At 40.1% G+C, this 24,246-nt stretch overlaps 1 protein-coding gene across 3 annotated transcripts in view; it reads left to right on the top strand.

Moving 5' to 3' along the window:
- The window catches only part of eml2 (EMAP like 2), a 31,727-nt gene extending 19,468 nt beyond the window's left edge, over positions 1–12,259 (top strand). For all 3 annotated transcript variants that reach the window (XM_040037465.1, XM_040037466.1, XM_040037467.1), the window contains 18 exons: positions 1,284–1,312; positions 2,627–2,756; positions 3,263–3,412; positions 4,345–4,414; positions 4,522–4,632; positions 5,168–5,263; positions 5,428–5,562; positions 5,692–5,791; positions 6,884–7,038; positions 7,250–7,375; positions 7,471–7,602; positions 7,703–7,770; positions 7,927–8,015; positions 8,129–8,226; positions 8,485–8,572; positions 8,734–8,829; positions 9,093–9,223; positions 10,659–12,259. In XM_040037465.1, coding sequence (XP_039893399.1) covers positions 1,284–1,312; positions 2,627–2,756; positions 3,263–3,412; positions 4,345–4,414; positions 4,522–4,632; positions 5,168–5,263; positions 5,428–5,562; positions 5,692–5,791; positions 6,884–7,038; positions 7,250–7,375; positions 7,471–7,602; positions 7,703–7,770; positions 7,927–8,015; positions 8,129–8,226; positions 8,485–8,572; positions 8,734–8,829; positions 9,093–9,223; positions 10,659–10,784 — 1,930 coding nt within the window. In that variant the 3' untranslated portion in view covers positions 10,785–12,259. The remainder of the gene's footprint in view (positions 1–1,283; positions 1,313–2,626; positions 2,757–3,262; positions 3,413–4,344; positions 4,415–4,521; positions 4,633–5,167; positions 5,264–5,427; positions 5,563–5,691; positions 5,792–6,883; positions 7,039–7,249; positions 7,376–7,470; positions 7,603–7,702; positions 7,771–7,926; positions 8,016–8,128; positions 8,227–8,484; positions 8,573–8,733; positions 8,830–9,092; positions 9,224–10,658) is intronic.
- The last annotated feature ends 11,987 nt before the right edge of the window (positions 12,260–24,246 follow it).

Raw genomic sequence — 24,246 nt, 5'->3', positions numbered from 1 at the left:
TGGCTGACTCGCCGGTTGTCATTTTTACTTGTAAATGCATTTAGCTTGTCTGTGTGGCATCTTTTAATTCTGACCACTGCGATGCTTCTCTGTCACACTGTTTCACATCTGCCGTGTGTTTAACTGATAGGCGCTGACGCTGTCTGCAAATACAAGTGGACTTCTGTTTGCTTTGTGTCTGCTGACTCGTCTTTACAAACCTGTTTACACAGCAGAACTAGCAAGTTGGAAAGTTTTAGGCATCAAAGATAATGTTAAAGAAATGTGTATCAACTTGCCCGGCCCGGGGCAAATACAAGCTACTTTGTTGTTTTCTTAATTTGTTTCGCCAAGTTGAGGATAAAAGAAATTCATCAAATTTTTATCAAACCAGCCTTTCAGTATCAGGTCTTCTGGTCCTCTGTGTATCCAGGCCTGTTACCTACTATTCCCAGGTGATAGTTTATATTCATATTCTAAGAATATAAGAAATGAACCTTTAAATCCTAATCAAACCTTTAAGACCAGTCGCTGTGTTTGATAACTGTGAACCACAACAAAGCCGCACGATTTATACCCCAATTCCTGTTTTGTTTTATGTTTTTTCTATGAATGTTCAAAGAAAATTAATCTGTTAGATATTCTTTGATATGTTTTCTGACACGGCACGAGTTTGACCAGACTACTGGTCAAAGCCATCCATCCTATGAATGACCTACCCGCAGAAATCTCTACAGCACCACTATTTCTTTTCTCAGGTGAAGACGTTATTTACATTAAAGTGTGCCATACTGCATCGTAGCTATAATCGTATGCACCAGATCTGATCTTTCCAGTTCCTGCCTCAACTGTCAGCTGGTTGTTGACATGTCTGGGCTGATTGAAAGCTCCTCAGGCCTCTGCTTATAGTCCTTGCCATCAGTGGTGCAGTTTCTAAAGTAATCTAAGGAGTGTAAATAATCACTTTTCTCAAAGGTCATACTGGAAATGTTGCGTGTCAGGTATGACTCGTTTTGTTAAAAATATACTTTTCACTTTGTCTTCAGACTACATCATCTGATCCTCTGAAGGCGAAAAGTTGTGCACATCTTTGGACATGTGTGGTACACTCTGTGTGTGTCTGCCCTCTATTTTCAATTAACTGTGGGTGAGAGATGTAGCATGAGTAAATAATTTATAAAGACATAATATAACCACCTCTCAGCACTTTCGGAAAATGATTGTAACATTCATGCTGTTTATCGTGTAATGTGCAAAATAATATTAATTGAAGTCGTAACACCATTTTTCTTTTTGTGTTCCAGCAAATCCAAAGAATGCACTTTCAATGCAGGTAAAATAAAATTTTAATCCCACCATTGCTTTGCTTTTGTCTGTACTGTTCTCTCTGTGTGTGTGGGTGTGTGTGTGTGTGATAATTGCGTTAGCTGTTATGTCTCAGCCTCCAATTACTGTCACACTTTAATTTGCTGTAAAGGGGATGAGCAGCCTCTCATGTGTGAAACTCAATTAGCCTTCAGGAGTCCTCGAAGAACTCTTGAAGGATTCTTCTGACTGTCATTTCAAAGAAATGCATTTTCTCATTAGAGATAGTGATGTCCCATTTTAATTATTTTAGAGCATGTTGGAAATGCAGAGGATCTCCCATTAAGATGAGTATGAGACTACTGGAGATTTTGAATACGTTGTAAAACAAAAGATCTGTAATTGCTGGAAAGTGTTTAAGAATGTGAAGCTGTTTGTCTGTTTATGCATTTTCCCATTAATATATATTTAACAAGCAAAAATGTGACATCTTTTTAAGCACTGGTGAATTGTGAGGTGGTGTGCTGTTTTGCTATTTTACGTCGTTGTTTTTTTTCTGTTGGACATTTATGCAAATTAGGTCAAATTAATTAAACTTATGCCTCATTGCATGCAAGACTTTATATGAAAAGATAATCGTCTACATGCAAGGAAGCAGCTGTGAAAGTTTTATGCTGCGTTACTGTATCCTTGTTACATTTTATACCAGCAAATTGCTTTTTATTCAATTAAAAAAAAAAAAAAAAGGTATAAACTTTATATTACATGGATTTAAAGTCTTTTAGAAAAACTTCAGCAACACTTGCATACAACAAATTTTCCAGTTTTAGTCCTGTCTGTTTTCTGAAAGGATTTTTTGTGAGAGGCTGTTAACAATATTTCCTCGTTCCCATTTTGAAGTCTAATGTGCCACCAAAGAGACATGATAATTATGAAGCTGGCTTTATTCAGTGTTTAATTTTCTCTTCTGAAGCATGCAAAGTAGCACAAATTTAGAGAGAGATGGCCTCGTATGCATATTTAATCACAAAGTGTCTGAAAACTTATACCAAGCACCAAAGAAGGAAAAATTATTCTGATGTCAGGTGTTGAGTTGGGAGGTTTCTAGACTTCCTGCTGCGTCCGCTGTCTTCAAATTGGGATTACTGGGGTGAAACTTAAAGAAGTATTTCAATCAATTATGTTCTTACTGACACAAAATCATTTTGGTTATAAAGTTAGTAAAAAATGCTGTCAAAGCTAGAGAGGGTGATGGTACAGAGGTCAAAACTAGTGTTACTTTGTCCTTCTCTCTTTCTTTAACTGGTGATCTTGCTTTTCCTCCCTCCCTCTTTAACTGCAGAGGACAGCTACGTGAGGATGTTCCTCCGCGGCCGTCCCGTCACCATGCACGTCCCAGACCAGCAGAAGGGGACTTACAGCCTTGACCAGAAGGTGGCGCTGCCTGACCATAAGCTCAAACTGCAGTGGGTGTATCCTTGATCCAGACAGAGAGAAATTAAGAAGTACACGAACAGTTTACTTAAAGATTCGGATGGTTTAGATATTTAAAATATCTGATTAGTAGACTCAGGCTAGTGTTACTTTATTTTTAGGTTTATTTAGATTTATTCTGCTGTGATTCATACAACATGCAACTGTCTGTGGCTCACCAATCAACCTGTTAGACCATATAAACGTAATGGACGTGACCTCCGGTGTGGGAGTACATTTTTCTAATATAACTAATAACTAATGATCATATCTTCTGTTTTCACAGCTGTTCTGACACATATTTGTCTGTAAGATAAATAATAGGGGTGAAAGCACAAACTGTATCCCTGAAAACCAAGAAATTACAAAAAATAAAAATAAGATTTGGTGTTTCTAAGTTATCTTAGTAAGAAGCATCAACAAAATATATATAATAAAAATGCTGAATATATTCTGGTAATCCTGTCCAGCATCACCCATCTTCCTTAATCTAAGCGTGGTCCAGTTATGGCTACCGTGGTCGTGACTGCCGCTCCAACCTGTACCTGCTTCCCACGGGAGAGATTGTCTACTTCAATGCTTCAGTGGTGGTGCTGTACAACACAGAGGAGCAGCAGCAGAGACACTACCTGGGCCACAACGATGACGTCAAATGGTGAGAAAACAGCAGGCTGATGAGAGCAGCCATTAAAGTCTTCTAATCTTTACAGAGACTGTGCAATTTCCTGCATCATCTCTGCTTTCCTCATTTACTCGAAGTCTTGTAAACAGATCCCGTTTGATCAAAAGCTGTGTTTAACTAACACACCGTGATATAGATGGTTTTGTTTAAACAGACTCACTTGATGTTATGTCTTTTCATACATTAGAACTAACATAACAATCATCATTCAAATGAATAAAAACTAGAGGAAACCTCTTTAAACAGTAAAAATGAAGCTAAAATGAGCAAATCTCCTCCCAAAAGAATTTAAAATGAAAAGAAAATGTAAAAAAGCAAAACTCTATTCGACCCGACACGTGAGACAAAGAGAGAAACGCCGAGCTGCTCAGAAGTTGTTTTTGTTTTTGCGTAACACGTCATCGACAGCTTCCGTGTTTACCATCAGTGAAATTTGTGCTGTACTTAATGAGCACCAGTTGACATCCTGTGCCTGGAGACACTGGGATGTAAACATTAAGGCCCCCTGGGGCATGCTGGGAAAGCTACTCCGCTCTGCAGGGAAGCAATCGTGCTCTCCTCTCCCACGCCGTCACGTGGAATCCGCCTCTTCACGTTGTCATTTCTTTGTGTTTTAGAAATGCAAAATATGATTCACATTGACATAAATATTGTATATTTGTTTTTATTGACTTGGAAAATGTGAGTCAATCTGTTTGTTTATATGGCTGTTGTTTATACGTGTCAAGTGTCTATAGCGTGCTTCTGAAAAATACTTGAGATTTCCTGTAAAAGTCAGAGACCAGAGAAAACTGCGTGTGTCACGATAAACATTTTTAAAGGCATCGTGTGAAAGAAGCAGAATGAATGAGAATTAATAATCACAAAGCCACAAATATAATTAATATTTTCTCATATCTTCTTAGCCTGAGTGTGCATCCTGACATGGTTACCATAGCAACAGGACAAGTGGCTGGAAACTCTAAAGATGGAAAGGTACTGCGAGAATCTCCAATCCTGCCGTCCAGAAGAAGGTTTGATATGAATCAAACAACTTTACTATGTCTCCTCTTTTTTTTTTTTTTGTGTGTGTGGTTGTTCAGCTGCTGGCTCCCCATGTTCGCGTCTGGGATTCTGTGAGCCTCAACACGCTCCATGTGCTTGGAACGGGAGTGTTCGATAGAGCGGTCACCTGTGTGGCTTTCTCAAAGTCGGTAAGGAGCGTCTCACCCTTTTAGACTAGAGGTGTCAACATCATTCTAGTTCAGGGAATTACACCAATGAATAATGACCTCTAAAGAAAAAGGGGATGAATTTGGAGGTGTTTTGTTTTAGTGTAAAGACATATATTCCCCTAAAACTTCACATTTAATCAGCCAACTATTTATGTGTCTCAGTTTTTCTACATTCATCATCTACGTCAGTCGGTGTCATAAATCACAGGCTTAACAACGTTACTTGAGTGTGTTTTGGCAGGCGATGGTTAATGTCTTTGTCAGTAAGAAGCCCGTTAAACTGATGAGTCATAGTTCTGGCTCAGATATAATCAATGCTTTAGTCAGCCAGACTCATGATGTGATCTATATATAACACTGCAAGTGTAATGCTTCCTGCAAAATATAATACAATCCCAATAACTATGCACTTATCCAAATACCCAGTTTTTACACAAGTCATTCAGGCCCCTTTCTATGTTTTCATGCTTTATTAAGATTTAATCAGTTATTTATTTATTCATTCATTCACCAGAATGGCGGCACCTTCCTTTGCGCTGTGGATGATGCCAACGATCACATCTTGTCAGTCTGGAACTGGCAGAAGGAGAAGCAGCTGGCTGAAGTCAAGGTATGGCCACCTGAGTCTGATCTCATTCATACAGCTGTATCATTATTGATCTCCTGGTTTTAAATTTTTTAGATAACATGCATGGATGAAGGATTTTAATGGTATGTTTTCATGAACGTAGCAAATAGAATGAAACAATAGCTTCCTGGCTTCTGTCCCTGCAGTGCTCCAATGACTCTGTGCTGGCCGCTGTGTTTCATCCCATGGACACCAACCTGATTGTTACCTGTGGAAAATCTCACATCAACTTCTGGACCATGGAGGGGAACACTCTCACCAAGAGACAGGGCCTGTTTGAGGTATCGCAACTATACACAAGTTGTTTGTTCTTAAAACCCTGCTGTATATTTAGTTTTATTCCTTAAGGTGCAGTCTATGACAGCAGTCTTTTCTGTAGTCCTTGAAATCCTTATTGTCTGGCTTTGTAGAAACACGAGAAACCAAAGTATGTGTTGTGTGTGGCATTCGCTGAGAATGGAGACGCCATCACAGGAGACTCCAGTGGGAACCTCTACATCTGGGCCAAAGGTACGATCAAAGTGAAAGTTCGGATCCAGCTTTTGCACAAAATTTAGAGATTCAGTCGCCAATCACAGAAATCCTGGCTGCTTGAATTAACGAAGGTTTGAACACGTTTCTATTCATATATGATTGTTTCAATAAAACAGGAATAACGGAACATAAAATCAAGCATTTGTGGATACAGCTAACAAAAAAGAAAAAAAAAAACGAAGGGAAACACAAAAACTGGTTGCATTGAATACAAAACAGAACTTCTCACGTTAGAACATAGGTTAAAAAAATTAACAAAACTCCAGAACTCGGAAGGGTCGATTGGTACTAACAAAACCTTTCCTTGCAAACGACACTAAGTTAGCAGCAACACAACTGAGCTTCACATTCCCATTAACACAGTAAAGCTGTAGGTCATCGGACCTCTATGGAATAAGCAAATCTGTTAGTCAACAGGAACATCCTTAAATTGAAAGTTAGAGAAGTTTGTCAGAAAAAGACCCTAGATTTTACCAAATGTGCCCTTTTAATTCTGGGTGGATCTTTTCAAGACTGAGACATGACATGAGATCAGCAAGCCACTGATAATGGGGGGTGGAGCAGCAGCCTTCTACCTCATCAAAATGGCACGTCTAGCCAGGAGGGAACCAAAGGACAGCACCCGACGTTTTGCCCCGGTGATTAATTATCATCCTCACCCACTGTACCAAAGACAGCAAGTAGGGGGTTGAGAGCCAGTTTCAGGCCGGTAGCCTTGTTCAGAGTGCAGAAAACCTCCCAAAAATTTGCCAAGGCAGGGCAGGTCCAAAACATGTGGGCAAGATTGGCATCATCAGACCCGCACCTGTTACAGCGAGGGTCTAAGCTAGGATAAATCTTAGCTAATTTGGATTTAGATAAATGGGCCCTATGAACTACTATGAATTGTAATAGGACGTGGCGGTCACAGAGTGACGTGGAATTTACCAGAGTGAGCACTGAATCCCAAACGTCATCTGACATAGATACGGCAGTCTGGATTTTAAATGAAATCCTTCATTTATCATTACTGTGAAGCACAAATGTAAAGAGGCAGGATATCTGCTGATTTCCTGTGTCGTCTGACAGGTGGTACCCGCATCAGCCAGGTGGTGTCAGCGGCGCACGAAGGCGGCATTTTCTCAGTGTGTGTTCTCAAGGACGGCACCATGGTGTCTGGAGGGGGGAAAGACCGCAAGGTGGTGCTGTGGGACCACGATTACAGAAAAAAGGCAACGATGGAGGTGAGCGAATTCTCCTCTGAGCAGAAATCGGAGGTCGTGAAACTTCTGTGGAACCCACTTAAATATTATTTTAAACTTTTCTCAGTGTAGTGATTAAACTGTCAGTGGGTGTCTCTTGTGCTGCAAGTAAATGACTCCAAAAAAAAGTTTTATTACTTAATGTTTTGAATATTGTGCTTTCTTTGACTCTGTGCTGCATGTGTGTGTCCAGGTGGGAGAGTCCTTCGGTCCTGTTCGTGCTCTGGCTGAAGGTAAACCCGGAGAACTCTTTGTTGGAACCACCAAGAATGCAATCATCAGAGCTGCCTTCCCTGATACATTAACGCCTATTGTGCAGGTACACGCTGATAACATTCACAGGCTGACTACTAACAAATATTTTAACTTTATGCATGCTGCATTTTAAATAAGAAATGATATGATGTGCTACAGGGTCACACCGATGAGCTGTGGGGTCTGGACATCCATCCCACCATGGAGCAGTTTGTTACCTGCTCACAGGACAAACAAGTTCACCTCTGGGATGCCCACTCCCACCAGCCCCTGTGGAGCAAGACCATCGAGGTGAGGAAGATTTTTGTGAATGAAGACAGCGTTAGGGACTGAGCTTCCCGTTCAATCACAAGTACTAAATAACAAGTATGTCGTCTTCTCTGTGCTTTAGGATCCAGGGAGGTCTGCAGGCTTCCATCCCAGCGGGGCTGTTCTGGCTGTGGGGACCATGACTGGAAAGTGAGCCTTACAGCTGAAACAAGTTAAAATTCAGAAACTGAGCATTGACAAAACATTCACTAACACTGATCTCCTTTAATGCTGGAGATATTAAAGCCTTCCTATTTGGATCCTTGTCATGTGCATTTTCCCAAATCTCTGCCTTGTGTGTTGCAGGTGGTTGGTGCTGGACACTGACACTCGGGATCTTGTTTCTATGCACACAGATGGCAATGAGATCATTTCCAATGTCAAGTACTCTCCGGGTAAAACATCATCTGCTCACCTCACTGACACAGATCCATAAAACGTTAAAGTTCAGACAAAATTTCATATTTCAGTTCATTGATTTTCTGCTAACTTCACTTTGTGTCTGCAGACGGTAACTTCCTGGCTGTCGCTTCCCATGATAACTTTGTTTACATCTATGCTGTAACTGAAAACGGCCGAAAGTACAGCCGTGTGGGGAAATGCACTGTAAGTAGATGCTCACATGGAGCGCCAGTTGTAAATGTCTGTTTGTAAATGAATTCCCATTCTTACAGTGATCTCTTTTCATAAAATCAGATCGCTAGTGTCTGAAGGCTTAAGTAGTTTATGGAGGTTGAAAAGTGAATTGATATATTGCTGTTCTGTGGATGAGAATTTCACTCAAAATTAACATCAATAACATTAAAAGAGAGTTTTAACAAAAAATGTTCAATCGTCACTCTGCATGATCTGCCTCTTCGCCAGGGACACTCCAGCTTTGTTACCCATGTGGACTGGTCGAAAAACAGCCAGTACCTTGTCACCAACTCAGGAGACTATGAGATCCTCTTCTGTAAGTCATACTTCATGTCTGTTCATGTGCACTTTTAGCTCCATCCTCTGATTTTACTGTCAATATAGGAATCTGGTAAAATATGAAACTCATATCACTGACATCTCAAAGTTATGTTCATATGTCAAGGAATCTTTTGGGGGGGTTTCTTCGGCTTTTAGGGGAGGCATCCAGTGGTAAACATGTGACCAACATGGACACAGTGCGCAACCTGGAGTGGGCCACCTCCACCTGCACTCTGAGCTTCAGCACGTTTGGTAGGTTGATAAAACTTTTTAAATTCATCTATTTTATCACACTAGTATTTTGCAATGTTTGCCTGAAGCAAGCGTAGCTCTCACACAGTCGTTTCTTCTTGCGAATTTGTTTTGATGGAGAAGAGCACGGTGTTTTTATGTGGCCGCAGCTAAAAAAACACGAAGTGACTGAAGATGCTGTTCCACTGTCTTCGTCGCCCTCGTGCTAACTCTGCCGCTGGCGCTTTCTTTTTGTTTTTTTTTTGTCTTTTTGTGTCTTGCAGGAATCTGGCCAGATGGAGCAGATGGCACAGACATCAATGCTGCGTGCAGGTCACATGATGGATCCCTGCTGGCCTCTGCTGATGACTTTGGCAAAGTGCACTTGTTCTCCTTCCCCTGCTCTCAACCAAGGGTCAGTCATGTTAACTCACAGTGACAAACACAAAGCACATCAGAGCCGGGGTCTGCGTGTTTGTATGCTCGTGTTGAAATTTGTTCCACTTCGCAGAAACGCTGACTTTCAGCACTGCCAGAACTACGTAGCTATGGTGTTTGTCTCTCAACTGCATTGTGATTAAGTTTTAATGAACAGTGGGAAACCCAATGAAAGCTCAGCAGAAATAACAGAATACCTTATCATTATCAGGCCTGTAATGTGCACAATGTCTGCCAGGTGTTTATATTGTGCTCACAAACCGTTGCAGGCTGTTAGACACCTTTTTTACAAGTTTTCAGTTAAAGCCTTCTAAACTGGGGCTGTAAACTAAATTGTCCATTAAGACAAACTGGCTGCCATTAGCGCAGAAAATCACAAGCTGTAAAAAGTTACAACATATTTTAAACAGATTTGGAATGAAAATGAGTGTTTAGTGGCTTAAACCAGACAGTTGTGTTTCATGAACAGCTGGTACGAATGTAAAAACCCCACATTATACATTTGTTTTTCATTGCAAATAACCTTCATGATTATTGAAACTTAGAAGGTTCATGAGGTGATTTATGTGATGAAGAAGGTTAACGTTGTTTAAAGAAGATAATTTTCTTCTCTAGTAATTTATATTTGGTATTATTGGTATTGGACCGCTGTTCCTGTAGCTTCCATGCAAATAAATCTAAAGCTGCAATAAGAGCCCCCGTCAGGAGGAGAGCATGGATTCATAGATTAAATAAGTCAGGCTCCTATTGAATAATGGAGTTGAGGTCGAGTTGGGTTGCAAAGTGGCTTGCAGGGGCAGCAGCAGTTCTAGCAAGACTACAGCAGCTGAAATAACTTCCCATATGAGATTGTTCAACTTTATCTGAGTAAGATGTCACTGTGGCTATGATGCACACAAATTTACGCATGCATAAACAAGAAAAAGAAAAGGGTTACTATTAACAATGGAGAACTTAAACTCTGTTATTGCTCTTGGACTCTACTAGAGTATCTTTGCTTGAGTCACAGTTCAAAGTAAAACTTTTGTATCTTGTACTTGGTTAAGCACCTCAGTTCATCCTGAGTCTGGAAGGATCAGTTTTAGCTCCTCCTTCCTTAGGTCAACTTTCTTATGATTGGCTGCCCCTGACAAAAGGGAAGGTTTGAACTGCAGGTGATTGGGGATTATGATGATTATTATGACTATATTATCATTTGCTCTCCATGACATCTTACAAAGCACAGAGTAGGATGAAACCGAGCATTTAGTGCAGTAATGTATCCACCAGGTTAACAGTGCATATAGTTTATACATCCTTCAAATAAAGAAAACCGTGAAACTTTCATTTAAAATTCCCAAAAGAGCATGTTGTTCACTTTTAATTAATTACTCCTTAACTTTTTTTTTGTCCTGCTTTGCTTTGTTATCCAGGCTCCAAGTCAAGAATACGGTGGCCATAGCAGTCACGTGACCAACGTTGCCTTCCTGCACGATGACAGTCACCTGATCTCCACTGGTGGGAAGGACACCAGCATCCTGCAGTGGGTGGTTGCCTAGGCAAAATTATACACCTGCATCTCTGACTTCTACTGGAATCCTGTCTGACCCTCGTCACATCTTCTTCACCTCATCTTTATCCTCGGGCTACCACGGGGCAGCAGCTCCTCTGTGCCTACTGGAATTTAAAAAAGTAAAGAAAAGGAAAAAATGCACCACCGTAACTTGAGAAACCCAGAGATGTGACACCAAATGAGTATCACTGGAATAGTTTAAAGTGTACTGCTGTTTCTTATAGACTGTAGAGAAATTACTTGTTGTAATGGAGGAAATTACTAACTTTTACCATTACAAAAAATAAATAAATAAATCAACTACTGCAAATCCACCTCATCTGACAACACAATAAATCTGCAATTTTTCCATTAATACTAACTGGGCCTGAACTCTTTCAACCCTTTAAAGGGAAGTACATCTGTTCTAAATTACAAGCCTGTCAGCAAGGTTGAGATCATGTATACTGCAGTTTAACCATTTTAAATGCATGCAACACAATGAGGGTGAAAGATATAATAAGATTTTAGGGTTTAACATGATGGTATTTTTCAGACGTTGGTTTCCATAAAGTGTACATTTCTTGAAACTTGTTTGGGGTGTATAAACTAACACAATACAAAAATAAAGGAGGCGTGACACGTTGAACTGAGGTACTTAGATAAATTTTTTCATATCAAATTTAAACCAAATTTTATTTAGTGCTGTAAAATATCCATGATTTGTAATAACAGAATTAAAACATGAACCTTTTAGGAGTACAAGATTTTTTTTTTTTCCTCCCCCAGGAGTGTGGAGTAGATCCCTGTGAACATGCAGTGATCTTTCCTACACCTGGAAAATCACAGATAAAATTTCAAACTTGTGCAAAGATTAAATACAGCAACGCAATGAAGGTGTGATACTCTAAAACCATAAAGAGTGATAAATATTGGCCTGCATTTGAGCAAATTAATATTGCATTAAATGGGTGAAATCTTCCTTTTAAAATGCTTATAATAACCCCTCTGCCTTCTTCTCTTCACTGTTACATCACTCAGCATTTCCATACTCTTAAGGTGCAGATTGTAAGTATAGTACAGATTGCTGTTGGAGATTGTAAACGGTACAAAGTGTCTGTTTTGTCCCGAGCCTTTTGATTTCTCCTTCTACTGCTGGGCTGTTGTGTTTCTGATTGTACTACTACTGTAAATGTGCTGAGATGGCACTAGATGGCGCTACAGCGCAAGAGAATGAGCATGACTTGGGCTCCCCTCCTGTAGATGTTGTCTAAAAGGTCTTTAGAGTAAATATATATTATGCAGTATATCCGAGTGGCTGTGTTATTTTAATATTTAACTGTAACAACGATGGATGTTAGAATTATTATACTCGTGGCACTTTTAGTGATTGACAGCGAGGTAATGTAGGCTGCTGTGCCATGGAAGCTTGGGCTGTGCTTTGCCTTCTTGTTTTGTTAATAAAGTTTTTACCCAAATGCACATGATGCTTTTTTTCCCCCCCTTTATTTCATCAGCCAAAAAGCCGAACATGATGCATTGATGTCAGTGATGTAAATGAATAAAAACTAACACAATAGTCCCAAAAGTATTCACTGATCTGCCTTTGAATGCATATGAACTTGAGTGACATCCCATCTTGAATCCACAGGGTTTAATGTAGCAGCTTCAACTCTTCTGTGAATCTCCAGAAGTGCATTTTATTCCTACAAAAGCAGTTCTGTGAAGACGGCTATTGATGCGGACACATCAAACATGTCTCCGCTCCAGTGGTGGTGTGCTTTACACCGCTGCATCCTACGCTTTGCATTGCACTTGGTGATGTAAGGCTTGGATGCAGAGCCGTTCCGTGAAGCTCTCTACCCACTGTACTTGAGCTAATTTGGAGGCCACATGAAGTTTAGAAGTCTATAGCGATTAACTCTCCAGAAAGTTGCAGACCTCCGTGATTTTACATTGCCTACCACAGCTGAGTCGCTGGAATTCTCAATCACTTTGTTAAAATACCGCTAACAGTGGAATATTCAGCAGTGAGGAAAGTTCACGACTGGACTTGTTGCACAGGTGGCATCCTGTCACGGTATCACGCTGAATTAAATGAACTCCCGAGAGGGACCCATTCGTTCACAAATGTTGCAGAGGCAGTCTGCATGCCTAGTTACGGTACTTGATTTTATACATGTGTGGCCATGGAAGCGACTGGAACAACCATTTACTTGTGCTCCTTCTTCCTGATGCTGCTGTCTGCTAAGATTGCCACATCTGTCACAACTGTGGTCTTCTGTTCCTTTTCAGCCACCACTATGTGTGGTTGGTTGGCCAACAGATGCTTGTCTGTCTGGAATGAAAGTCCTTGTTGTTCTCAACCACCTTTGGGGGCGTCTTCCATCGGGACTAGGGTACTTAGTAGTCCATATGTGGCACAGATGTTCATGTGCACTATCCCAGTCACTTGGTTGTGCCTCTGTGTCATTTAGTGTTCACATAAACAAGCAACTAAATGCAACACATTACTCACCAAGCTCATGATATCATTTTCATATGATTAATAACAGATGGAAAATATTTGACATGAATACTGGGATAGTTGAGAGGAATTCTAGGAATCAGCAATCAGTGGTATCAATGGTAATCAGTGATGGTTATTTGCAACAACACTTCCAACATTGTTATGATGTACAGCAGCAATTCTGCAGTTTTTTACTTTAAAAAGCATGAAATGGAAACCCAAAGAAGATGATTCCAGTGTTTATCCAAAGAACAGCAGAATGTAATAAGCATAGTGACACTGCACTGGTGTTGTCATGACGGTCAAGTTTACCTATATCCAATGTTCCCTTCGTAAGAAGAAACAGGGAGCGGTTTATCAAACAGGCCCTGACTGCTGCTGGCACAAATGTACTGTCCTCTTATGAAAAGTGCAGACTCCTTCCTCCATTTCCATTTCCATGTGGCCTAATGCAATCTTCTCTCACAAGGATTATAAAAAAAATAGTTTAATCTCATTAGAAAACCCAGTCAGCATAGAGAACTCATGGTACTCTTTTCTGTGCTGGTAGGTTCCTAATCTTTATTTTTTTTTGTGGGTATGCATTTTCATTTTACTATTTTTACGTGTTTAAGGGTTTGTTTGTTTGTTTTGTGTATTTGCATTTGATTGTTTTTAGTTTTTCTCTTGTCTTAGATGTTATTAACTTGAGCCCCACTTTTCCCTACCAACTATTGCCCAGTAGGTGAGAATGCAACCGGTCTTGAGAAATTTATATTTTTATCAAGTCTTGTTTAAATTCCTTCTTTTATTGGATATGTGGGACATATAAATATATAAATAGGGTCATAAAACTTCAGAGTTAAGATAGTGAGTTTAATTGCACCAGTGAAAGAATTAAATTTGGGCAGTTAGATAAAATCAACAGAAATTACAGTAGTTTGTATACAGTCCTTTGATATACAACGTTTTTGCAGAAGTCTATACTCTGTACTGAAAAAAATAAATAAAAATATGCCCATAGAGGGAAAGTAGCAGCCAGGTACTACTAATGAAATGCACAAGATTCACTGATGATCAGCAAGTGTCACCACCTCTGTGTGTTAACACAATGCCATGATCCCAACAATTTCACCCCAAGGTCAGACCGTGCAATTCTCAGAGAATATTGCAAAAGCCCAAGAGCTCCATTGGAGACTCTCCAGGCCTCAGTTACCATGCTAAAGGTCATGAATGTAGTGGTTTACACATTCACTAAGCAAGTGAAAGGCTACTGTTTTGGAGAGACAAATCCCTTTGGTGTTCAGGCAACGGCTGAAAGTGAGCATTATTTTTTTATGATAGTAGAATAATTAGAAAATGCTCTGAGCAAGTCATTTGACTTGCTTGTGAGGAGGAAGCCTCTTCTCTCTGAAGAAAGCATGAGAGCATGACTAAGACTGCAAAGGTGCATCTGAAGAAACCACAAGATTTCTGGAACAATGTCCTTTGGACAAGGTAGAAATGTTTAGCCAAAATATGCAGTGAGACAAAAAATAGAACATATCAGCTCTGTTTGTCAGGTCATATCAGTATGCTGGTAGTAGATATCAGCACAAACATCTCATACCAGCTGACAGCACGGTGGTGGAGGGGTGATGATTTGAGTTTGTTATGCAGCTACAGGACCTTAGCCGGTTGCATTAGACTGTAGCAGCGGACCATGAACTCCTCAGTATCCTAGTATTTTAGAATCAAACACGAGTCTTTCTGGCTGAAATGTTATTGTGACCCCTGAGGACACGAGTGCATAAATAAGTGTTTGAAAACATCCAGAATAATGTGAGAGTCTGATAAATTCATCCGTGAAATTGTTAATTTAAGTTATTTCTGCTGGACTACAGAATCATGGTGTAAACTTACAGTATACGATATAGTATAAGTATATCTGATGTGTCCTACATGAACATAACAGCTGACCTTATGCATTACTGAGGGCATTCACAAGATATATGCAACATATACTCAGCTCTACCCGATTAAATACAATAACACTTATGTTTCTATTTATATTTGTAGTTTATATTTGTTTTCATAACTCAACTGTGATATGACAACAAATATAATGAAATCATGAGGCCAAATGATCATGTGATGACTGTGATTTTAACTAGAAGGGTTAAAATAAGCTCAAGAACTGCAGGAATACATCCTTTCAGTCCTGCATCATACATTTATTAAATCAGCTTTTGGCTTTGCATCGGACCTGAACGTCACTCGCAAAAGTGAAAATCTTCTAATTAATCTATTTCACTATTACATTGTATTTCCTGCGTGCTCTTTAGTCTTTATACAACACAAACTACTCTTCCGATCTGGTCTGAGGACCTTTGATTGTCAAAGATCCCTATCACCAGCAGGACTTTAGTTAAAACCACTTGAATTGCAGTCTTGAATGAGTATTATAGATTTCTTTTTTCCAATTACACTAAACAGCATTTTGCCTGCCCCAGCTTTAATGCTACTGTAGAGAAATACTGGTGTGGACAAAGTGATTACAAAGTGAACTTTAGAAGCTGCAGAAAAAATCAATGAAAGTCAGAAGCAGACACAAACTAATGACAGAATTAGCTTCTTGTAGCATGATTCGTGTAAAGACCCGTGAGCTGAAAATAGTTCCGTTTGAAACCAAATACTTAGAAAGCCTGTCAGAACCTCCAAAGGACCTGGCGTCCACATATATGGACATCACATTTTGGGTTATTTAGACTAAAATACTCAATTTTGCTCTACATGAGCCTGATATCCACTTACGAGGACATTATACTGCTACTGTTCTATCAAAATTTTAAATGAATATCCTCATATGTGGCTCTTATTTTTCTTAAAAACAAAAATAAGGTTGAAAAAAAAATCTGGTAATTCTTTGTTTTTACATTCATCGGGCCCCAATATGCCCAAATATCAACGAGAAATTAAAAATGCATGTCATGGAAGAGTTCGGGTCTTAGGAGGTTAACTCAGCAAAATCGTAAAATGATTGAATAGAAAATACTGATACAGAGTTATTCATGTTGTTATTTTTCTTTTTTAGACTTATTCTTTCTCTTATATCCTTCTATAGAAAAACACTTTCACATGATCTTCTGTATTATTGATAGGGTACAATATAAAGCGCCTTGAGGAAACTGTAGTTGTGATTTGGCGCTGTATAAATAAAACTAAACTGAATTCTGTAAACAAAGTAAAGCGTAACAGGTTAGCATCCTTACAGTCACTGATAACAGATCATCTTTTTATCTCTGGATCACCGAGGCCTGCTTTCTCATGATCAATCTGTGAGTATTTACTATTCTGGTGGGTTCTTCTAAAAATGGCATTAGCTTCTCTGAAAACATTCAATTTTCTGGAGGGGCTGTAGCAGTAGGTGGTGGAGGTATTATTGATGTATGATTCATGGTTGGGGATGATTCATCGCTAATTCAGTTTTATTAAGATACCAGCAAGTGTTTTATTCTTGCTGAGCTCCCTCGACGGGGGACGCACATTTCCCGTACGTGGAAAGGATGAGACCGAGACATACAAGACCCTAAATGTTAACATAATAAACATCGATGTGTAGGAGGAGGGGGCATGGAAGAGACAGGAATGCTTGGGCTTATTAGACACATTCGAAGATGGAAGATAAAATATTCCAAGTGTTTTAGTAAGCTTATTGTGACTTATGACTTTGGGTCTGTACTCAAGGACAGGGTCATGCATACTACAGGAAGAAACTGGAGCTACATGAATATGCATACCTGTTTTCCTTAAATCCTTCCCACAGTGCAGTGCTAATGCTAATTCTGTGTTCAGACCATGAAAATCTGTCTGTAAAGACATAATGTTTGCCCATTACCTGATTCATTATGCTTTCACAGCACATTACTATGAACTGGCTGATGTATGTGAGTGTAAATAATTCACAGATGAACTGCACTGTCTTTCAAATGTGTCTTACTGATTAAAATAATTATTTTTAGTAATATATCAATCTTATCACTTGGCCCACCTGTGGAGGGTTCATGTGTTTTATGTGCAGCAGCAGCAGCAGCAGCATCTGACAGACTCAAAGCTGCAAAGTGCTCTGGATGTGGATTTCATCCCAAAGTCATTTGTGTGGGATACACAGCCAATGTCATTTTATACATACCACATGTCCTCCAGAGGTTTAGAGAGCGAGAAAGCTGGACCCAGATGTGCTATACAGAGACTGGCTGTGACCAACATCAGTTTCATCTTAGACACACTCTGATGTAAGGGTCTGGAGATGTTCAGCTCTTGTGGATGAAAGAGACAAACAGAGATGAGGGTTATACAGGGAGTGCAGAATTATTAGGCAAATGAGTATTTTGTCCACATCATCCTCTTCATGCATGTTGTCTTACTCCAAGCTGTATAGGCTCGAAAGCCTACTACCAATTAAGCATATTAGGTGATGTGCATCTCTGTAATGAGAAGGGGTGTGGTCTAATGACATCAACACCCTATATCAGGTGTGCATAATTATTAGGCAACGTCCTTTCCTTTGGCAAAATGGGTCAAAAGAAGGACTTGACAGGCTCAGAAAAGTCAAAAATAGTGAGATATCTTGCAGAGGGATGCAAGATGTCTCAAAATTGCAAAGCTTCTGAAGTGTGATCATCGAACAATCAAGCGTTTCATTCAAAATAGTCAACAGGGTTGCAAGAAGCGTGTGGAAAAACCAAGGCGCAAAATAACTGCCCATGAACTGAGAAAAGTCAAGCGTGCAGCTGCCAAGATGCCACTTGCCACCAGTTTGGCCATATTTCAGAGCTGCAACATCACTGGAGTGCCCAAAAGCACAAGGTGTGCAATACTCAGAGACATGGCCAAGGTAAGAAAGGCTGAAAGACGACCACCACTGAACAAGACACACAAGCTGAAACGTCAAGACTGGGCCAAGAAATATCTCAAGACTGGTTTTTCTAAGGTTTTATGGACTGATGACATGAGAGTGAGTCTTGATGGGCCAGATGGATGGGCCCGTGGCTGGATTGGTAAAGGGCAGAGAGCTCCAGTCCGACTCAGACGCCAGCAAGGTGGAGGTGGAGTACTGGTTTGGGCTGGTATCATCAAAGATGAGCTTGTGGGGCCTTTTCGGGTTGAGGATGGAGTCAAGCTCAACTCCCAGTCCTACTGCCAGTTTCTGGAAGACACCTTCTTCAAGCAGTGGTACAGGAAGAAGTCTGCATCCTTCAAGAAAAACATGATTTTCATGCAGGACAATGCTCCATCACACGCGTCCAAGTACTCCACAGCGTGGCTGGCAAGAAAGGGTATAAAAGAAGAAAAACTAATGACATGGCCACCTTGTTCACCTGATCTGAACCCCATTGAGAACCTGTGGTCCATCATCAAATGTGAGATTTACAAGGAGGGAAAACAGTACACCTCTCTGAACAGTGTCTGGGAGGCTGTGGTTGCTGCTGCACGCAATGTTGATGGTGAACAGATCAAAACACTGACAGGATCCATGGATGGCAGGCTTTTGAGTGTCCTTGCAAAGAAAGGTGGCTATATTGGTCGCTGATTTGTTTTTGTTTTGTTTTTGAATGTCAGAAATGTATATTTGTGAATGTGGAGATGTTATATTGGTTTCACTGGTAAAAATAAATAATTGAAATGGGTATATATTTGTTTTTTGTTAAGTTGCCTAATAATTATGCACAGTAATAGTCACCTGCACACACAGATATCCCCCTAAAATAGCTAAAACTAAAAACAAACTAAAAACTACTTCCACAAACATTCAGCTTTGATATTAATGAGTTTTTTGGGTTCATTGAGAACATGGTTGTTGTTCAATAATAACATTATTCCTCAAAAATACAACTTGCCTAATAATTCTGCACTCCCTGTATGTACGTTCTTAATCAATGCGCATACTTCAAGACACTCGTGCTGATTGTGTTTCCCACTGACACCTCGTCTGTGACACAGGAGGTAGAGCAGGTCATCTACTAACTGCAAGGTTGGTGGTTCGTTCTCTGGCTGGCCAAAATAGTCTGAGCCTTGAGTTTCTTTAGATGGAGTTATCAGCAAGTGTGAATGCCTGAATAACGCTCTTGTAGAATAGAAAAGCACTGCATAAGAACCAGCCTGTTTACCATTTGGGTTTCAAACCTGGGGTGAGCATATTGAATGGTCCAAATTTTGGTTTGCGAAACAGAATTGATCCTGTGTAGGTGCCCTGTACTGGAAAATGTGCAGTGAAATTGTTGACAGCAAACATCAAAAATAGAAAATGACAGACTGCACACAAATAAACTCCAGGGGCCTTCTCTGCTTCAGTGAAACTTGAGTCATTAATTTCCTTAAAAGGCCGATTCAGTTCATGAGCACAAAATAAGGTTAGGTCTCAATGTCTTCCTTAAGGTCACCTTTGGTTTGTGTCCTCTGGTGTCCTTTGAGGTAAGGGCTGAAAAGTGGAGTTGGTTGGCAGCTGCTTCCTGTTTTCTTAAAGTGGCAGAAGATGTGAGTGTGAATGGTTATCTCTGTTGCCCAGTCACAGAATGACAACATGTTGAGGGTGTAACTCACCCAAACAGATAGGCACACACCCTCTGTGACCGCAGTTGGATAAAATATTTGAGGAAATTAGGAAAATGGTCGTATTGCATGGCTGCAGTTTAGCCGTAGGAGACAGAGCCATCTGTGTCTCGTGACAAACACTGAGAGACTAGCACAACTATATTAGCAGATTTAATGCAAATCAGGGAAGACATGGGCTGCAATTTATTGATTTTCAGTCTGGTCTGGTTGGCCTTTCCTTCACTCTGACAGCAGAACAACGGAGAGGTTGACTGGAGAGTGGGGTTTAATCCAACTATACCACTGGTGTCTGTCTGCTGGGACCAACAGAGCAACAATATACTTAAATTAGGACAAAAAAGTGGAGCAGACTGACCTCGAGACAAAACTGCAGAAACCAACAATCACTTAATCATCTGACATCACAAAACTAATTCATCCAAACAAAATGTAAGTTTTGCACCACTTTACACCCACACTGTTGGGTCTGAGGAACAACTGTGAAGGAGTTACTTAGAAGAAATAAGTCACGCAAAAACATGAAAAATGTGACACTTTTCTGATGGGAAACAAGCCGTGAGAACAGAGAATAGACGGAGCCGTTCTCAGAGACCCTACAAAATGACACAGGATGGAAGATTCTGACAGTCTGGGGTCTCGTCCGCAAATGATACAACCCTGAGGCTACAACACTTGCACACATACAGACACACATGCGGACCATTTCAGTAAAACTACACTGACTCACAGTTCCCGATCACTTACACAAACCCTAAATAGATCATCACCTCCATGTTATTTCTTCTTTCGTGTCCTCTTCCTGTTTTAGTTGCACATGTTTTTACTGGGAGATTTCACAATTTGTACCAGAGAATTAAACGCTTGGAGAGACGCATTCTCATAGTATTCGTTTCCTATAGTCATTACAGAGTAAAATCTGCATTTACTTCATGTGATTATCGGGGGAGTCAAGACAATGTGGGTGGAAGTTGACTAAAAACATTCCAAGGAATTCTAAAAATATTTTGATTTTTTTGCATGAAACTGTAAGTACTAAATCACATATTACTTACTGGAAGCTTTTTAGCCACTCACACGCTGAACTCTTGCACCGCTCGACTGTTTACCATCCGTGGATCTGTTCCGGTTTAGTTACTGGAGGGTCTGCCAAGATGCTGTGTTTGGCCTTATCAAAACATCAATTAATATTCCAGACACAAAACAATAACGGACACAGACTGAGCAGGAGGGTGTCAGATAATCAAAACATGATAAAAGTGACATAATATGTCATAAAATTAGCGCATGAAATGTTGGTGTGTGTTCAAATACTGACATGCTCTTTCAATTTGTCTACTGCATCGTTTAGGAGGAGCAACGTTACCCATCTTTACCTCAAGAAACTGTTCTTCACAAGGACGAGAGCAGGTAGTTGTGTTTGAAAGAGGCAGAGGGATAAATCTAAGGAGCGAGGAGGAGAAGACATAATGGAGCTGGGATGAGGAAGAGCTCGTGGAGAAGGCCGATAATGCAGAGCATATCGAGCTCTCCATTCTTTACCACCGGGGTGTCTGAGCTGCTGCCGACAGCCTGTTGAGCAGTGTGTTGATGTATGGGGTGTTGCTTAATAACAGCAGTCTGTCTGCTGGTCAACCCACAGAGCGGAAAAAACCGGCAGGAGTCATTTTATGTACTGTAGGATTCAAGTGGCTGCATAAAAGAGTCACGCAGCACTTGTCTTCTATTCTAACTACTATGTACTGTAAGCATCTGTACAGCTTTATGGCTGCAGGGACAGATTGCACGTAATCCTCGATCGATACCGTTTTGTTGTCATGTAGAATTAGTAGATTTTTTTCGGTACTTTGTTGTTGTGAAAGGCAAACAGAGCACAGAGCACAGGCGGCTTTGACATGAAAATAGCTCCAAAACATAAAATACTTTTCAATAGGATGTAATATGTTAGTCAAAGCAGGAGTTTGGAGGTCAGGTCTGCTTGAGCTTGAGCTGTGTGAACCTAAACAAGAACTAAACACACACAAAAAAACATAGTTAGCATTTTCCAGCAATGCATTTACATTTATTTTGCACGAATCCTTAACCTCCTAGGACCTGGCGTCCACATATGTGGACATCACATCACATATTTAGACCAAAATACTCAATTTTGCTCTACGAGTGCCTGATATCCACTTACGAGGACATTATACTGCTATCAAAATTTTAAACGAATATCCTCATATGTGGCTCTGATTTTTCATAAAAACAAAAATAAGGTAAAAAAAAAAATCTGGTAATTCTTTGTTTTTACATTCATTGGGCCCCAATATGCTCAAATATCAAAGAGAAATTAAAAATGCATGCCGTGGAAGAGTTCGGGTCTTAGGAGGTTAAAGCTTCAAAGAGATCCAGACTTACTGTACAGCTTTGGTACTGAGTTTTGCATTATAATTAATACAAACATTGCATGTTAATATGCTCACATACAGTCTCTCAAGTCCTGTTCTTCCATAAATGCATTCATGCCCTCAATTGTCACCATGATGACAATGATGTGGAGAGGGCCTCATTGTGATTCATTGTGTAGCTAACAGACAAATTATTTTAAGACATTTCAGGTAAAACCACACATCATCTTTGTTGTGCTGTTAGCGGTAATGCATTTTAAGCTGGCATCTTCACTGCAGGAATTTAGAATAATAAGTGGTCAGATGTTTAAGGTTCAAAAAGTGCTGTAGATAGCACAACGACACAGTCAAACCGGAATGTGGCACTCACACTTTCTTTTGGTTAAGGTTCCAGACTATAGAAGCCTCAAAAATGTCTGTCACATTTCATGCCACTCCATCTCATTAAGATATTTTCAGTCGGGTCAAAGTTTGCCATGATCAGTCAACTGACTCCATTTCCTCTATATGTAACATGGGCCAAAGTGGTAGACTCAAATTTCCCACTCAAATATATGGCTATTCCAGGGCTGCAGATGAAAATGCTGTATTACAGAAGAGTTTTGTTCCAGGCTCACCCACCTCCTGAAAAATGCTGTGGACTGGCCCCAGATGAAGAGGAAGCTTTAATCTCTGCAGGGTGTTTATTTTGTCTGTGTTTCATGGTGATCTGGATCCACTCCAGTGTTTGGGAGACTCCACCTGTCTCAACAGAGCTGGTACTGCTCAAGGGTGTGACACATGTGGAGAAACTAAAGTACATGCTGATGTGAGCACATTAGATAACATAATGCCACGACAAAAGCACACAAAGTTGGGAAGGGAATGTTTAACCGGCACAGTTTAGCAGGGAACATTACTCATACAATGGAAGATAGTTGTGGAGAAAAGATTCAGTCCTCTTATTAATCTGCAACGTCACTAATCTTGTGATGTTATAAATAAAACGAAATAAAAGCTGCAAACATTGTCCAAAAGATTTTTTGGCCTTCTCAGTTTCAAGATGCAGTTTATGTGAAAACACGATTCAACAATAGTGATTATTTAACATTTTTACAGTGGATGAAACAGCTGCTTATTGGGGTCAGACTGAGAAAACAGTGGCCACGTAACATCACCAGTGATGACTCAACTAAGTGAAATGCTGGTCACTTCACTAAAGATGCACATCATTCAAGCACAGCAAGATTTCTCATTTAGCTGCTCATACCTGTATTTTTCCAGCTGTGACATCCACCCCACTGCTCGAAAGTCAGAGGTCACTAGAAAAGAGCCATGCTTTTTAAAGAAAATCGTTGGATTACATTTGAGATAATACATTTGACTAGTTGAGTATCTGGAGCATCAGTTTGATTAAAGTTGCCAAAAAAAAAAAGGAAACAAAAAACCTCTTTTCAAAAACAAAATGCTGTTATATCAGGGGAATTGCCAGAGTAGTTTTAACACTGTCTAAATTCACAGAACAGCACAGAGGTGGAAAGCTGCAGTGTACCTCTGACCAAGAAGGAAAGTCCATCAGACTCTCAGTTTGAGGAATAGACATCTCACAGTTCCTCCGCTGCCAGCTTCATTATATAAATGCAATCCATAAGAGCCATATTCTGCTAGATTGTGAAGGAAGTAGTACACTGTTGCATGAAATCTTCAGTTTTTAGTCATTTTTATCCACAGTCAGCTGCCATATTTTTCGGACCATAAGGGGCACCAGATTATAAAACGCACTTTTGATGAATGGGTCTGTTTTCATACATAGGGTACCCTGGATTATAAGGCGCATTAAATCAAGCAAAACAGTCAGATAAGTCAAACTTTACTCAACTCATTCTTCTTGCCTCTTCTACTTCCGTACCATTGATTCATTAATGTTGAATTCTCTAGCAGCTGCTCTATCCCCATGTTGTTGCAGTATATTAATGAGTAACCTCGTATCGTGGATGGATTATCTCAGTTGTTCTCCTGAC

Source organism: Simochromis diagramma, unplaced genomic scaffold, assembly GCF_900408965.1.
Source record: "Simochromis diagramma unplaced genomic scaffold, fSimDia1.1 OVJJ01000463.1, whole genome shotgun sequence".
Taxonomy (NCBI): Eukaryota; Metazoa; Chordata; class Actinopteri; order Cichliformes; family Cichlidae; genus Simochromis; species Simochromis diagramma.
This window is presented reverse-complemented; position numbering and strand designations above follow the sequence as displayed.